The 12,749-nt window shown below is 46.0% G+C and overlaps 1 protein-coding gene across 1 annotated transcript in view; it reads right to left on the bottom strand.

The window, feature by feature from the left end:
• Nucleotides 1–12,749, bottom strand: part of TLL1 (tolloid like 1) — a 455,972-nt gene that overhangs the window by 126,929 nt on the left and 316,294 nt on the right. The window contains exon 13 of the mRNA XM_069631384.1: nucleotides 135–330. Within this exon, the coding sequence (XP_069487485.1) occupies nucleotides 135–330 (196 nt within the window). The remainder of the gene's footprint in view (nucleotides 1–134; nucleotides 331–12,749) is intronic.

The raw sequence follows: 12,749 nt of genomic DNA, 5'->3' as shown, positions 1-12,749 counted from the left end.
GGGCAACTTTTGGTTCCCAGACCAGCCCTTGTAGGTAGCTTGAAAACACATACACTTATCGATTTTTAAAGGAAAGCTTCAGATGGGGAACACATACAGCATTTTTCACAAGAAAAACATTTTTTAACACATACCTTTTAAAAAGTTAGCAGCAAACCCTGCTTTGTTGACTGTTCCATCAGAAACAAACTTCATCCACAGGGTATTAGAGGTAGATCTGATGTCTTCGGGTTTATCATAGCCACAGAAGTGGCCAATCAGAGGGCTGTTTTCATTGAGTCCGTCCCGGACCTCCAGGTAGTCATAGGCACAGTTGTCATGTCGCTCAATCTGCGAATATATGGAAGGAAATACCTGATCACAGATGATACTTCAAAGATATGTTCAGTAGCTGACATTCACTATCATGATAAGGCTGGACTAAAATTACAAATTGTTCTTTCCAAATTCCGAACAGAATTGGCAAGTTAGTGCTTTACTCTGCATCCTCTCGGGAAATGGGACTCTTGCTTTGGTTGATAACTTTTGTCTTTCTAGGGCTAAAACATGGGCCCCTGCCATTGACGCAAGGTGTTAGGCAGTGATAGAAGTGTACCAAACAAGAAGCGGAACTTTGACTTCGGTGGGGGACAGAGTAGGAAGGAAGGGAGCAACGTGCAACACATTTTTCAAGGGTTGCAGTCATGCTGGTTGAAAGCCAATTAGGTTGAAAAGGATTTCAGTTTAGCTGTAACTGATATCCGGTGGTAAAATGGACAAGTGTTCCTTAACTTCACAAAGAACAGTTCTGAAAGGATGAAAATGGTCGCAAAAAGTAGAGGAGCTATTAACAATAAAAAATAAAAGTAGTGGAACACTGCTCCCGACCGTTCCCGCTCACTTCGACCACTAATGTTAGGAAAGATTCTGCATAGTTTTATTGACCCCCACACTTTGTGCTTTTGTTTTTGAACCTGTCCTGACTTTTTACAGGCAAGTGAATCTTTCTGATTCACCCCCCCCCCCTGGCCATTTGCTCATTTTGTTATGGGGAAACTTATCAGTCCTTCAGACTACCAGCAATGGGAAACTATGTTTCTCTTTTGTCTTTTTGGAAACGTTTTAACAGTGCACACCACATCCTACAATGCAGTACAGTGGGGATACTTTTGTATCACCCTAGTTTTTTTACACTTGAGATTTTTGGATACTTTTATATGTGCCTAAAGACAAGATGGTGGCAGCAATCATATTTTTACCATGTTTGTGTTATTTCTAGAGCGCACATTCGTTTTTACTGCATACGGCTACTGAATCTTGCTAGTGCCCTAAAATGGCCACTCCATAAGATTTCCGCTTGTTCTTTGATGATATTGTTCTTTGGCCGTCCTCCTGCCGTCCCAGGTCAGGAAATCCCATAAAAGTGCATGCTCTTACATGGGAAAACTGCTGCTTTAGTGGGCTAGTGATCCCTTTGTATATGCTTGGACCAGGAAGGGTGTGTGACTGTCTGGCCCCAATCCACATCCATGCTGCCTTAAAGTCTGAGGGTGGGGAATGGGTGAACCCCACAGTAGTCCCTGATAAGACCACTACTGGCTATTTGTATGGTGCTGGACCTTACCACTGGTGGGCTTAGACTTGCTTCCAGGCAGAATCTTGGATAAGAAGTGGGAGCCTGCAGCCATTTCGAGAGATCAGCGATGGAGCCAAGTTTCCCGTGTAGAAGACCAGCCAGCTGAAAATCTGTGGACTCCTCCCAAAGTGGCCCAGCATCCCTTCCTGTGTCTGGCCAGGTGAAGCAACACTGGATTACCTGATCTATGAAGGCTCTGTACGGTGCTTCAACCCTTAGACTCATGGGACCAACCAGCCTTGAAGCATTCTCAAGGATCCAGCCATCCTGAGCCTTCACAGTGTCCCTGGACCACCTGGTGGACTGACCAGCTATCCGTTGGGCTACCTTGCTAGAACCATCAAAGGTCCACGTTCATCACCAGAAATTTAGTAGTCGCTAGCTAGTGGTGTAAGTCGCATTCCTGGTGAATTTTAGCCTCCCAGCTTCAATGGGATCCTGATCCCGAAGATCTACTTCAACTGCAACTGGAAGGAAGTGTCCTAAAGAGGTATGCATCAATGTTTGCTGCATTTCTTCCTCAGCTAAGGGTTGCACTCTGCTCCTGGAACTGACCGAAAGAATCCTTGCACCCACAGCACCTGGGCAACTCTCACTGGCACCAACCACCGGAAAACCTACCTGCAGCGACCCCCAGTCCACCCATCTAGTCATCTGGGCAAATCGGAAGTCTGGAGGTAAGTAATCACATTAGTATCCCCCGGTTCTCCTTAGAATACACCCTAAAATAAAGATGATTATTTAATTCTATTGCGTTATGATCATTGCCTCTAAAAGCGGCTGTACCCAAAAGATAGGAACATCATTTTACTTACATGTAACTTTGCTGATTATCTCTCTGGAACCTTTCACCAACACAAGAACTCTTTCTACATCAGACCCGGGCCCCACTCATCATAGGGATTGGACTTATAAAGTTATGGTATATTTCTTGTGACGTGGTTCCATGTGCTGCATCACTACTTCCCTTCCCTTTTGTTGAATAAGTTATTGAATGCATTCCCAAGAACCTAAAGATCACTGTATATATGTTTTTAATCGGGAGTTGTGTAATATTAACACCTGCTTATTTAATTTCCTAGTCTCTGTTTTGCGCTTAGAATAATATAGTATGTTTATACTTACCTGTCTGAATTGAATTATTGTGTGCTTCACTGTGTTGCCTCAAGGTGTACCCCTGACCCCACTCACATTCTCTTTAGAATAGCCTTGACTGCTCTCCATGCTTACCTTGATTGGGTTTTGGGGGGCCGATTCTCATGCAGGCGCAGTGAGCATGCTAAACAGCATGCTTCCCTGTGCCTTTTCTTGACACCCAGGCACCACGGTTATTCTCAAGTGGGCCTGGCTGTCGTTGCAGTGCACGACAGTGCACACTGCCTGCAATCCACCTGTTATTGTTGAGAACGGGAAGATTGCAAAATCTCTGCAGCATTTTTGTAAAATAATGAGGAAATCATAATTTTACAAAAGTCCTGCCGAGATTACGTTGTTGCTGTGTATTGCAAATGCAGGTATCAATATGGCCTGGGCAGGCTAGCGCAAAATACACCAGCTAGTTAAAGGCCAAGAAACCATATGCATGTGTGCGATATATAAATCATCTTCATGCAGTCTAGTGACAGCATTTCTCTGATGTCACCCACGCATCCAGGAACAGTTATTACTAAGCAGGCTTTGCATAATAAACTATTACAGAAATGTTATGGGAAACATATGCTACTCTGCTGTAGGGCATGCAATTCAACATATAGCCCAGCTGGGCATGTTGATTAATTTAATTTGCTCACTCAAATAACACTCTGCCGTAACAGCGATACCAAAGTGGTGCCGTACTTGTGTGCCATGTGCGAAACTGGAACAGTAACCGTCATGCAAAATGATGCATACCGAAAGTGCCGGTTGGTAGGCTGGTTTATTGCCCATCCTAGCAACCGACAGATACATTCCGAAAGTTGCTCATTCGTTCTGACTTCGGAACAATGTACCACCTTCAGAAAAAAAGTACCAAAAAGGTCACTAACACTTTCTGCAACTGTCTTGGTACTTAACATCACCGTCAGAATCGATCCCTCAGAGCTATCCTGTTCACTATAGCTAGGGTAGCCTCCTAAAATCAGTCCACCAGGCCAGATTGGAGAAACCCATCTTAACACAAGGCAACCGGGGCACAAAGGCAAACCTGCACAGAAACATTTCCTGCAGGACTTACATGGGTTCTTTCAAGTTTGAATCATGTGCTCTTAAATCCTGAAAAGGCTTCACTAGGATTGGGTGCAGGAGACAGCAGGAATTAAGGGGGTGGTATACTACTACCAATCCTGTCATACACCTACAGTAGGAACCCTTGGGAAAGATGTACACAGAACCTAGTGGTGGTGTAGCCTGAGCCTCTGTTTACATTGGACAGGTGGCCTCAACCTGCTGCAAAACGTGTGTCAACCTTCGCAAAGCTGGTGTGTGGTGCAGAGAGAGCCTTCACACAACTGATCACGTGACATCTGTTCATAGATGCCAACATTAAGTAACTTAAGGAAGCTGAAGCGAATCAAATCGCGGCAAGTAGCATTCAAGAAAATATCAAATAGTGAAATCCATGAGGACACTGGAACCCCATGCATACAAACACAGTATGTGCATATTACAGAGGTGCTCAGATGATGCACGCAAGCGCAATGATTTAATTTCAGTGTGAAATGTACATTTTTTATTGCACACGTGTGGTAGATTACATGGCACCATACCTTCAAACATAAAACAAATATGCATTTGGCTTCTGATATGTTCCGACGCTGCTTTACAGAAGTATTTCTGTCTTCCATGCCACAGTAGATGAACATATTTATCATATGGTCCCAAACCAGAGGGCTCTCCTCCAAAGCTAATATTTAATGTATGCCGCATTCATTTCAGTGAGCTTCTATTTTTGGGACAGTGGCCACCTGGAAGTTCTGGAGCAAATACACATTCTAATTAATGTACCTCGTGGAGTTCCACCCTTTGGCCTGAAAGCATTGCAAAAAGTAATTCCTACGGAATAAGGAGAGCACATGAATTCCATTTTAGACTGCATACACATATTGCATAAGGAGTGGTTTAGCGGCATTGCATCTGCTACCACCAGGCAACTGCCCTGTGCCTGTGTGCAGGATACCCATTGTGTGCATTGTGTCTGGCCTCAGACTGAATCTGGGCGCGACGGTGGCTCTAGAAATTCGGTGCACAGTCACATATGGGCTGTCATGGGTACTCCTATTTCTTTGGGCTTTAGATTCCATACGTCATGAGGGTCACCCCCTAATGATGGAGGCAATAATCAGACAGTCCAGCGATAGGCAGAGTGGCTTTGACGGTTGCGCTCTTGTGAAAAGCAAACAGAGAAATCCCACCTTTTCATGGGAATCTCCCTACCAATTGGAAAACGGGAATTCACTGTGTAGAATGGACAGTCAGAGGATTGCCACTGCCACATTCCATATTAAAAAGTGGGCTTAAGTATCCCAGCTGCTATAATAAGGGGTGCCCACCGAAATAGCCTGGTACAAATTTGCCAGAATGGTCAGTTTTTTGGGGCTGTTAGAGGGGCAGGGCTGCGGGTTGTGTCCAGGAACCATGATTTGTGCTGATGCATCTTGTGTAGTCACGTTCAGTTTATCCCATTTAAAGTGGGTAAGTACATAGCGCGAGGGAGTTATGAAGACCATAAAATATATTAAAAATTCGGTTCAACAAAAGAGATAAATAAGGATTTTGTTTCTGTAGAATTATATAATGCTTGATTTGTGTGAGGCCCCTCTGTGCAAAGGGCATTCATCCAACTCGAAGACAAGTTGAAAAGAATTATTGGCTATTTTTTACAGCAGCCTGCTCTGAAGATGAACATATGAACCAGTGCCATTAGTACAATGTTTAGTTTAAATTGATTGAATTGAGCAGAAGTGTTTGCGAGTTTGGTTCCCACAGCACAAGTATCAGCCTGTGCTTAATATCGCAAGCCATGTGATGGGAGGGTTTGTGGCCCCCGGACTGTGGATGTGGGGGACCTACTGTGATAGAGCTACTATTCAGGCCTTTTTGATACTAATTGGAATGTGACATTTTGTTGAATAAATTATAGTCCAAAGAGAAACTGAAGATTGATGGGCATGGTATGTTGCAGGATCCCGCAGGCCTGTGGCAGGTTATCACTGTTTTTTGGACCCACCAAGTATGACATTATTTCACAAGCTAATGTTGGGATTTTATTTTCTTTAAGGATGTTTTGGCAGCATACTCCATAATGGTTTTCTTGAAACGCTCGTGAAATGGCATTGCTTAATGTTTATGACATTGGCTTTTATTACACAATGTGGCGTTATATACCCGTTCCACGGGCATCACCGGGGGGTAATGGCCCAGGGCCCGAGTTCCTAGCCACCTGATTGGTTGGCTCCCCCCATCAGGGTGCTAATGTATATTTTTACATTCCCAGGTAAACATGTTGCAGAAGATGTTTACATTATTCAATCAGAATGAGCCAGTCAACCAGATGGGTGTTGAGGTGTGTCTTATGACAAATTAATCTGTGTTTGAGTAATTATGTTAATGTTAACGGTATTTGTACTGTGCACCGTCACCACTGCAGTGGTCCCCAGGCGCTCTGGCGGATCTGAAAAGTAGATTGTGAAAAAAGGGGAAGGAAAAGTCCCAGCCTTAGCTGCGGTGGACAACGGACCCAAAGCATCCCTGCCACCCAAGCAGCCAGAGGAGCGACAGGCAGCAGGAAGGGAGAGGAGCAAAGAGACCCCTAATGGGAGGACATGAAAGGGGGTAGAGAAGGTAGGCTTGCCCCCACCCCAACAATGGGTCTATAAAAAGGCAGCATACACAGGGAGGCACCCTCTCTGCCAGGAGGACTACAGTGGAGGAGATGGTATGCCCACCCGCCCACTCCAGAAATGATTGGTTGACCATTTTTGAATTGTCTGTTTAATTTACAGGGGAACTGTCGCAGTGGAGGTACATGGTGCACCCAGGCTGAAAGGGCTGTCAGAAACCACAAGGGACGGGGGGTTTTACCTCTGGTGCACTAAAAAGAAGGAACCGTAAAGTGGAAAGGGAAATGTTGAAAATGAAGTGAAAAGTCATTGTGGGTTTGCCAGTGCGGAAATAACGTGCCAGTAATTCCATTTACTGGCACCTTACCGCACCAGCAAAGTACAAGCTGGAGGTTCATTTACACTGACAATTCCAGGTCAAATCCATTATATCTAATTCCAAGCTTTTTGTGTTTTATTACATTATAGACAATTACGATAACAATATTATTTAGGACATGAATGATCATATCCTGACATTGAAATTGATATTTTTCAATAGACAAACCACTGACAAGGGGAAAGCTTGCCCTTTGAAGATTCCAATTTCTTCATCCGTGCCAGGTCACTAAGGTGGTTACATTGGGTGATCATATCAACTATTTTCACAGTGCTTTTCACAGTGCTTAGAAGCGGCTTGAACGTGGTACCAACCACGACTGAAAATGATCACAATGCATACCGGATGCAGCTAGAATTTGGGAAACAGACGTCCATACTTTCCCCATCATGTTTCATCAGATCAAAGCATCAGATTCAGGGCATTACTTCTTCCATGTCAGTGAAATGAAGCTTTTATTTAGATAGGACTGATGTCCTTGTGTGACCTGGCTCCCGAGGCAAGTCATTGCTGGGAAGTAGCTGCTACATGATTAACAGCAGAGTCTGCAATCTGACCCAGGGCAGGCAGTAGCCGTTCATGCGTCTTAGTAAAGCCAAGCTGGTTATGAGCTCTCAACACTCGTGTCAGAAGATAAAAAATCAAGCAATATCTTCTATGGGAGTTTTGACTTGCTTTATAAAACATCTTGGCCTTTGCCATGAAACGCTGGAGCCAGCAAGAACACACTGCCAACACAAACAATCAGAAATAAATGGCATGTCATTATGCAAGGGTGGGAGGGGACACTGCCACTGTAGGCATCGTCAAGCTGTGAACAGCGGGAACTGTGTGCGGAGGCTGGTTCCAATGTGCAGAAGAACCAATAGCAAGTAAAGGAACTTTGGCCAAAATACATATGCTCATCAACACTATATCTTACATCACACACACCACATAATGAGTTTATACCTAGCGGGCCTGATTGAAAAAAAGATAGTTATGTATTAGAATAATGCTAATTGGTATATATATATATATATATATATGATACATTACTCACCGTAATCGTATTCCTGATGCTTGTATCTGCTTAGATTCACATGCTGTGCATAGGCCGACATCTAGTGGAAGCTGCGGAGTATTACAGTTTGTTTTTCGAAACTCGGAAATGGGCGTCGACACAGGGCGTGCCAGTAATACTATCCCTAGTGTGACGTCCACTGTACCCAAGATCCCTCACGCGTCTAGGATCCTCAGATTGTATTTTTTCTGACATGAGGAAGCATGAGGAGTAGCGTGAGTACAGATAATCCAAGCAGATAGACAGAAAGGTAAGACTACAAGCAATCATGCGCCTTCTCTCGGAGGGGAGGAAGGGTGGGTCGCATGTGAATCTAAGCAGATACAAGCATCAGAAATACGATTACGGTGAGTAATGTATCCCTTCTGAGGCTTGTGGAATCTGCTTAGATCACATGCTGTGCATAGATTAGCGAGCAGTACCAGAAGAAGGAGGTGGGATGTGAGAAGGGTCATGAGCAAATAAGTGTCTTAGAACCGCTTGTCCCACTTGTGTATCTGCCTTGGAATGAGTGTCAATGCAGTAATGCTGAGTAAAAGTGTGAATAGAGCTCCAAGTAGCTGCTTTGCAAATGGTGTCAAGGGGAACATTTGCAATGAAAGCCAGAGTGGCCCCAATGCCTCTAGTAGAGTGGGCTCTTGGCGTGAAAGGCAGAGTCTTTTCAGAGAGTGAGTAACACAGCTGGATACAGTTAATAATCCACTTCGAGATGGCACCTTTAGAGACGCGATCCCCCTCTCTGCCTGTAGCTACGGAGACAAACAGTTGATCTGTTTTCCTTAGCGGTCTTGTTTTATTTACATAGTAGAGGACCGCCCTAGGCACATCTAGGATGTGTAGTTTCACCTCAGCAGAGCTTTGCGGGTTCTGGAAGAAAGCTGGAAGCTCTATGGACTGGTTTACATGGAATTGTGATATAAATTTAGGTGAGAACCTGGGGTGTGTACGTAAAACCAGTTTGCCTTTATGGACAGTAAAGAAGGGATCCTGCACTGACAGAGCCTGAATTTCACTGACCCTTCTTATAGAAGTAATAGCTACTAAGAAGGCCGTTTTATAAGTCAGGTGTTTGAGACTGCTTTTATGCATGGGTTCGAAAGGGGGGCCCATGAGCTTGGCTAGCACCACATTAAGGTCCCACCCTGGCGGTGGGTTTGAAATAGGAGGGTGAAGTCTCTTTACTCCTTCCATGAAGGCTTTAACTACTGGTACTTTCCACCACGACACCTTGCTGTGGGAAGTGGTGTAAGCCGAGAGGGCTGCCAGGTGTACTTTCAGTGAGTTAAAAACCAATCCTGCATCTAGCAGGTAGAGCATGTATGTAACAATGTTGGAAGGAGTACAATCAACCAGGTTGATTAGTCTACTCTGGCACCAGATAACGAACCTCTTCCACTTGTCAAAGTAACAGTGCCTTGTGTTTGGTTTCCTAGATTCCTTTAGGATGTCCATACACCTCTGTGGCAAATTGAGATGTCCAAACTCTATGACCTCAGGAGCCATGCTGCCAGGTTCATTGAGTTGGGTTGCTGGTGCACTGTCTGACCTTGGTGCTGGGACAGTAGGTTGTACCAGGCTGGAAGTTTGATGGGCTCGCACACCGCCATCCTGCGTAGGTGTGGGAACCACGGTTGTCTTGCCCACGTGGGAGCAACTAGGACGAGCGTCATCTATTCCTTGTTCATCTTGTTCACCACTTTCCTGATGAGAGGTGTTGGTGGAAAAGCGTACGCAAACATCCCTGACCAGTTCATCCACAGGGCGTTCCCCTGGGAGTCTGGTTGGGGGAACCTGGATGCAAATCCTGGGCATTGTTTGTTTTTGCTTGTGGCGAATAAGTCTATAGTGGGGAAACCCCACTAAGAGAAGAGATCTTCTATGACCTCTCTGTGAAGAACCCATTCGTGTTCCTCTGGGAGGGAGTCTCTGCTCAGAGCATCCGCTAGGAAATTGAGCTCCCCTGGAACATGTTGCGATGACAGGAAGATGTTCCTTCTGAGTGCCCATATCCAGATTTTCTGGGCAAGCTTGGACAGATTTGGCGAGCAAGTCCCTCCTTGCTTGTTCAGGTAGAACATGGCTGTAGTGCTGTCCGTCCGGATTTGCACTGACAGGTTTAGTAGATGGGGCTCGAACGCCTGAAGCGCTCTGAATACTGCCAGAAGCTCTAGCAGGTTGATGTGGTTCTTGGCCACTGAGTGAGACCAGAGACCCTGTGTTGTGTGGTGGAGATGGTGAGCTCCCCACCCCGTCGGACATGCATCTGTAGTGACTACTGCCTGTACTTCGGGATCGTAAAAGGGTTTCCCCTTTGCGAGATTCTCTCTTGTCCACCAGTGGAGGCTTTGTACCAGTGTTGGCGAAACGACCACTAGATCGTCCCACTGACCACTTGCCTGAGACCACTGTTTCGCCAACCATTCCTGCATGGGACGCATGCGCAGGCGCGCGTGGGGGACCAGGTAAATGCATGACGCCATCATGCCCAGTAACCGCATTGCTTTGCGTACCGTTATTTGTTGACCGGACTGATAATGCGGAATTTGCAGTAGTATATTCCGACTTCTTTCTTCTGAAGGAAAGGTCAACCCCTCCTGGGTATCTAGGATTGCTCCTAGGAACTGTTTTGAGGTGCTTGGCACCAGGCTTGACTTCTTCTCGTTGATTGAGAAGCCTAATTCGTGGAGGAGGTCGATAGTCCTCTGAATGTTTGTCCTGCAAATTCCTGGGGTTTCCCCCGTTATGAGCCAGACGTCCAGATAAGGGTACACTGGGATTGCCTCCCTGCGTAGGTGTGCAGCCGCCACCGCCAGTACCTTGGTGAATACCCTTGGTGCTGAAGCTATCCCAAAGGGCAGTACCTTGAATTGGTAGTGGCAACTGTCCACCTTGAAGCGCAAGTACTTTCTGTGCGCTGGGAAAATGGAAATATGAAAATAAGCATCTTTCATATCCAAGGTTGCCATGTAATCCCCCTTTTTTAGGAGGGGGATTACCTCTTGTAGCGTGGTCATACGAAATTTTTGGGGCTTGACATACTTGTTGGCAGGCCGTAAGTCCAATACTGGGCGCATTGTCAAGTCTTTCTTTGGCACAAGGAAGTAAGTTGAATAAATACCCTTGTTTACCTGGTGTCCCGGGACGAGTTCTATCGCGTCCTTTTGTAGAAGAATGGCGATCTCCTCAAGGAGAATCTTCTGATGTTCTAGGGAGTGTACTTTTTGTCGTGGAGGATGGTTCCGGGGACGCTGCAGTAGTTCTATACAGTACCCTGTCGATACTGTTGACAGCACCCATCTGTCTGATGTGATCCCTTCCCAAGCCTGGGTTAAGTTTGAAATGCGTCCCTCTACTGGGGTTGCATGAGAAGGGACCCTGAACTGAGCGTCACTGCTTTGGTGGAGGCGTGCCGCCTCCCTTGTTGGGGCTGCCTCTGCCTTTACTCTATGCAAACAAGCCATCTCCAAAGCAACTGGACAATGATATTATATGATGTGGCATTTATAATGCGCCTGTACACAAGTGTTTCTAGGCGCCACAAGACAAGGGAGGGAACACATAGGGAGGACAAGACAATCGATCCTACTAGACCTTGTGTCATTCGGATCATGCAAGTGCCACAGTAGAAGTGCAGGGGGAAGGAGAGAGGGAAAGTGCAGGGGAGAGGAACAGGGAAGTGTGAGCAGGGCAGCATGGCTCTGAGTAAGTGCCGCCAGGTCAGCGCAGTTCTGGGTAAGTTAAAGGAGGCAGGGGGGCTTTAGGGATAACAGTTACAGCCCCTAGGTGTGCAGGAAGTCAAGAGGCAGTGGAAAGGAAATGCTCCATCATTCTCAATGCTTCTTCCCCCACAGCTTCTCAAAATATGTTTACTTGCAGAGTATGAGGCCCAAATGCCTTGCAGAATACTGTGATGCCCCAGTAGGGCAGTGGGACATGTAAAAAGTCCCAGTGCCAGATGGCAGCAGCCTGACCTCCCCCGCAAGGCCCTTTCCGATGAACCCAGGGTGAACCTGGAGCTCTTTGGACAAATCTCTGGAAAAGTCTGATTGATTGTGGGACCTCAAACCACCCAAAATTCAGGAGTTTAAACTTCTAGATACTCCCAAACCTGTTTTCCCAGCACTGCTGACGGTACCAGTTGCAGGGGGTGCTACCCTTCGATTTTAAAGCGTGGGCCAAATTATCCTGGCATATGCTTTAGGCATTCTTGATGAGGCAAGACCCCTAGAGCGCCTTTTCAAGAGAGTTTGTGAAATGTTCGTCCTCAAAATTCTGAGGGGTTTCCTCACGATTTATGTGTTTCCATGATTCCCTAACAATGCAGTCAGAGAGTTAAAAAAAAAGCCTGAGTTGCAGAGCTATTGTGCTGGAGAATGAGCGCCTTTCAACCTGGACGTATTCCTTCACTAGGGCTGTCTGCTTCCAACAGGTCTCCCAGATGGTGTGCCCGGCTTCCTTTTAATTGGGCGGATTTGAATTGCCTGGCCCGCCTTCCTGCCTCCACGCTCCAGCAGCAGATACAATCTCTAGAAAGATGGGGAAATATTGGGCTGTCTGCAGCTCCTTAGTCTTCCTTAGCAGCGCTGCACACACCTGGCCACAGGAGGAGTACACATCAAAAAGACACACGTCCTGTCACTTAAAGGCTGACACAGCACAGAACCTTGGCGAAATGGCCCAATAGTAAAGGGCAAACATGTATGCACAGCAGAACGCGTTGTTTGGCTTTTTTTTTCAAATGTCTTTATGCAAAAGATAACTATATCACAGTACAGTGGGCGGGTCTACTAGCTTCCGCCTCCACTGCTCTCATTGCATGTGTTGGGAATGCCATTACTCGAGGCTTTTCCAAATGAATAATGTTGCAGCTGAGAG

The sequence above is a fragment of the Ambystoma mexicanum genome, chromosome 6q (genome assembly GCF_040938575.1).
Source record: "Ambystoma mexicanum isolate Mex_15411 chromosome 6q, UKY_AmexF1_1, whole genome shotgun sequence".
Lineage (NCBI taxonomy): Eukaryota > Metazoa > Chordata > Amphibia > Caudata > Ambystomatidae > Ambystoma > Ambystoma mexicanum.
Note: the sequence above shows the minus strand (reverse complement) of the source record. Positions and strands in the feature narration are given on the sequence as shown.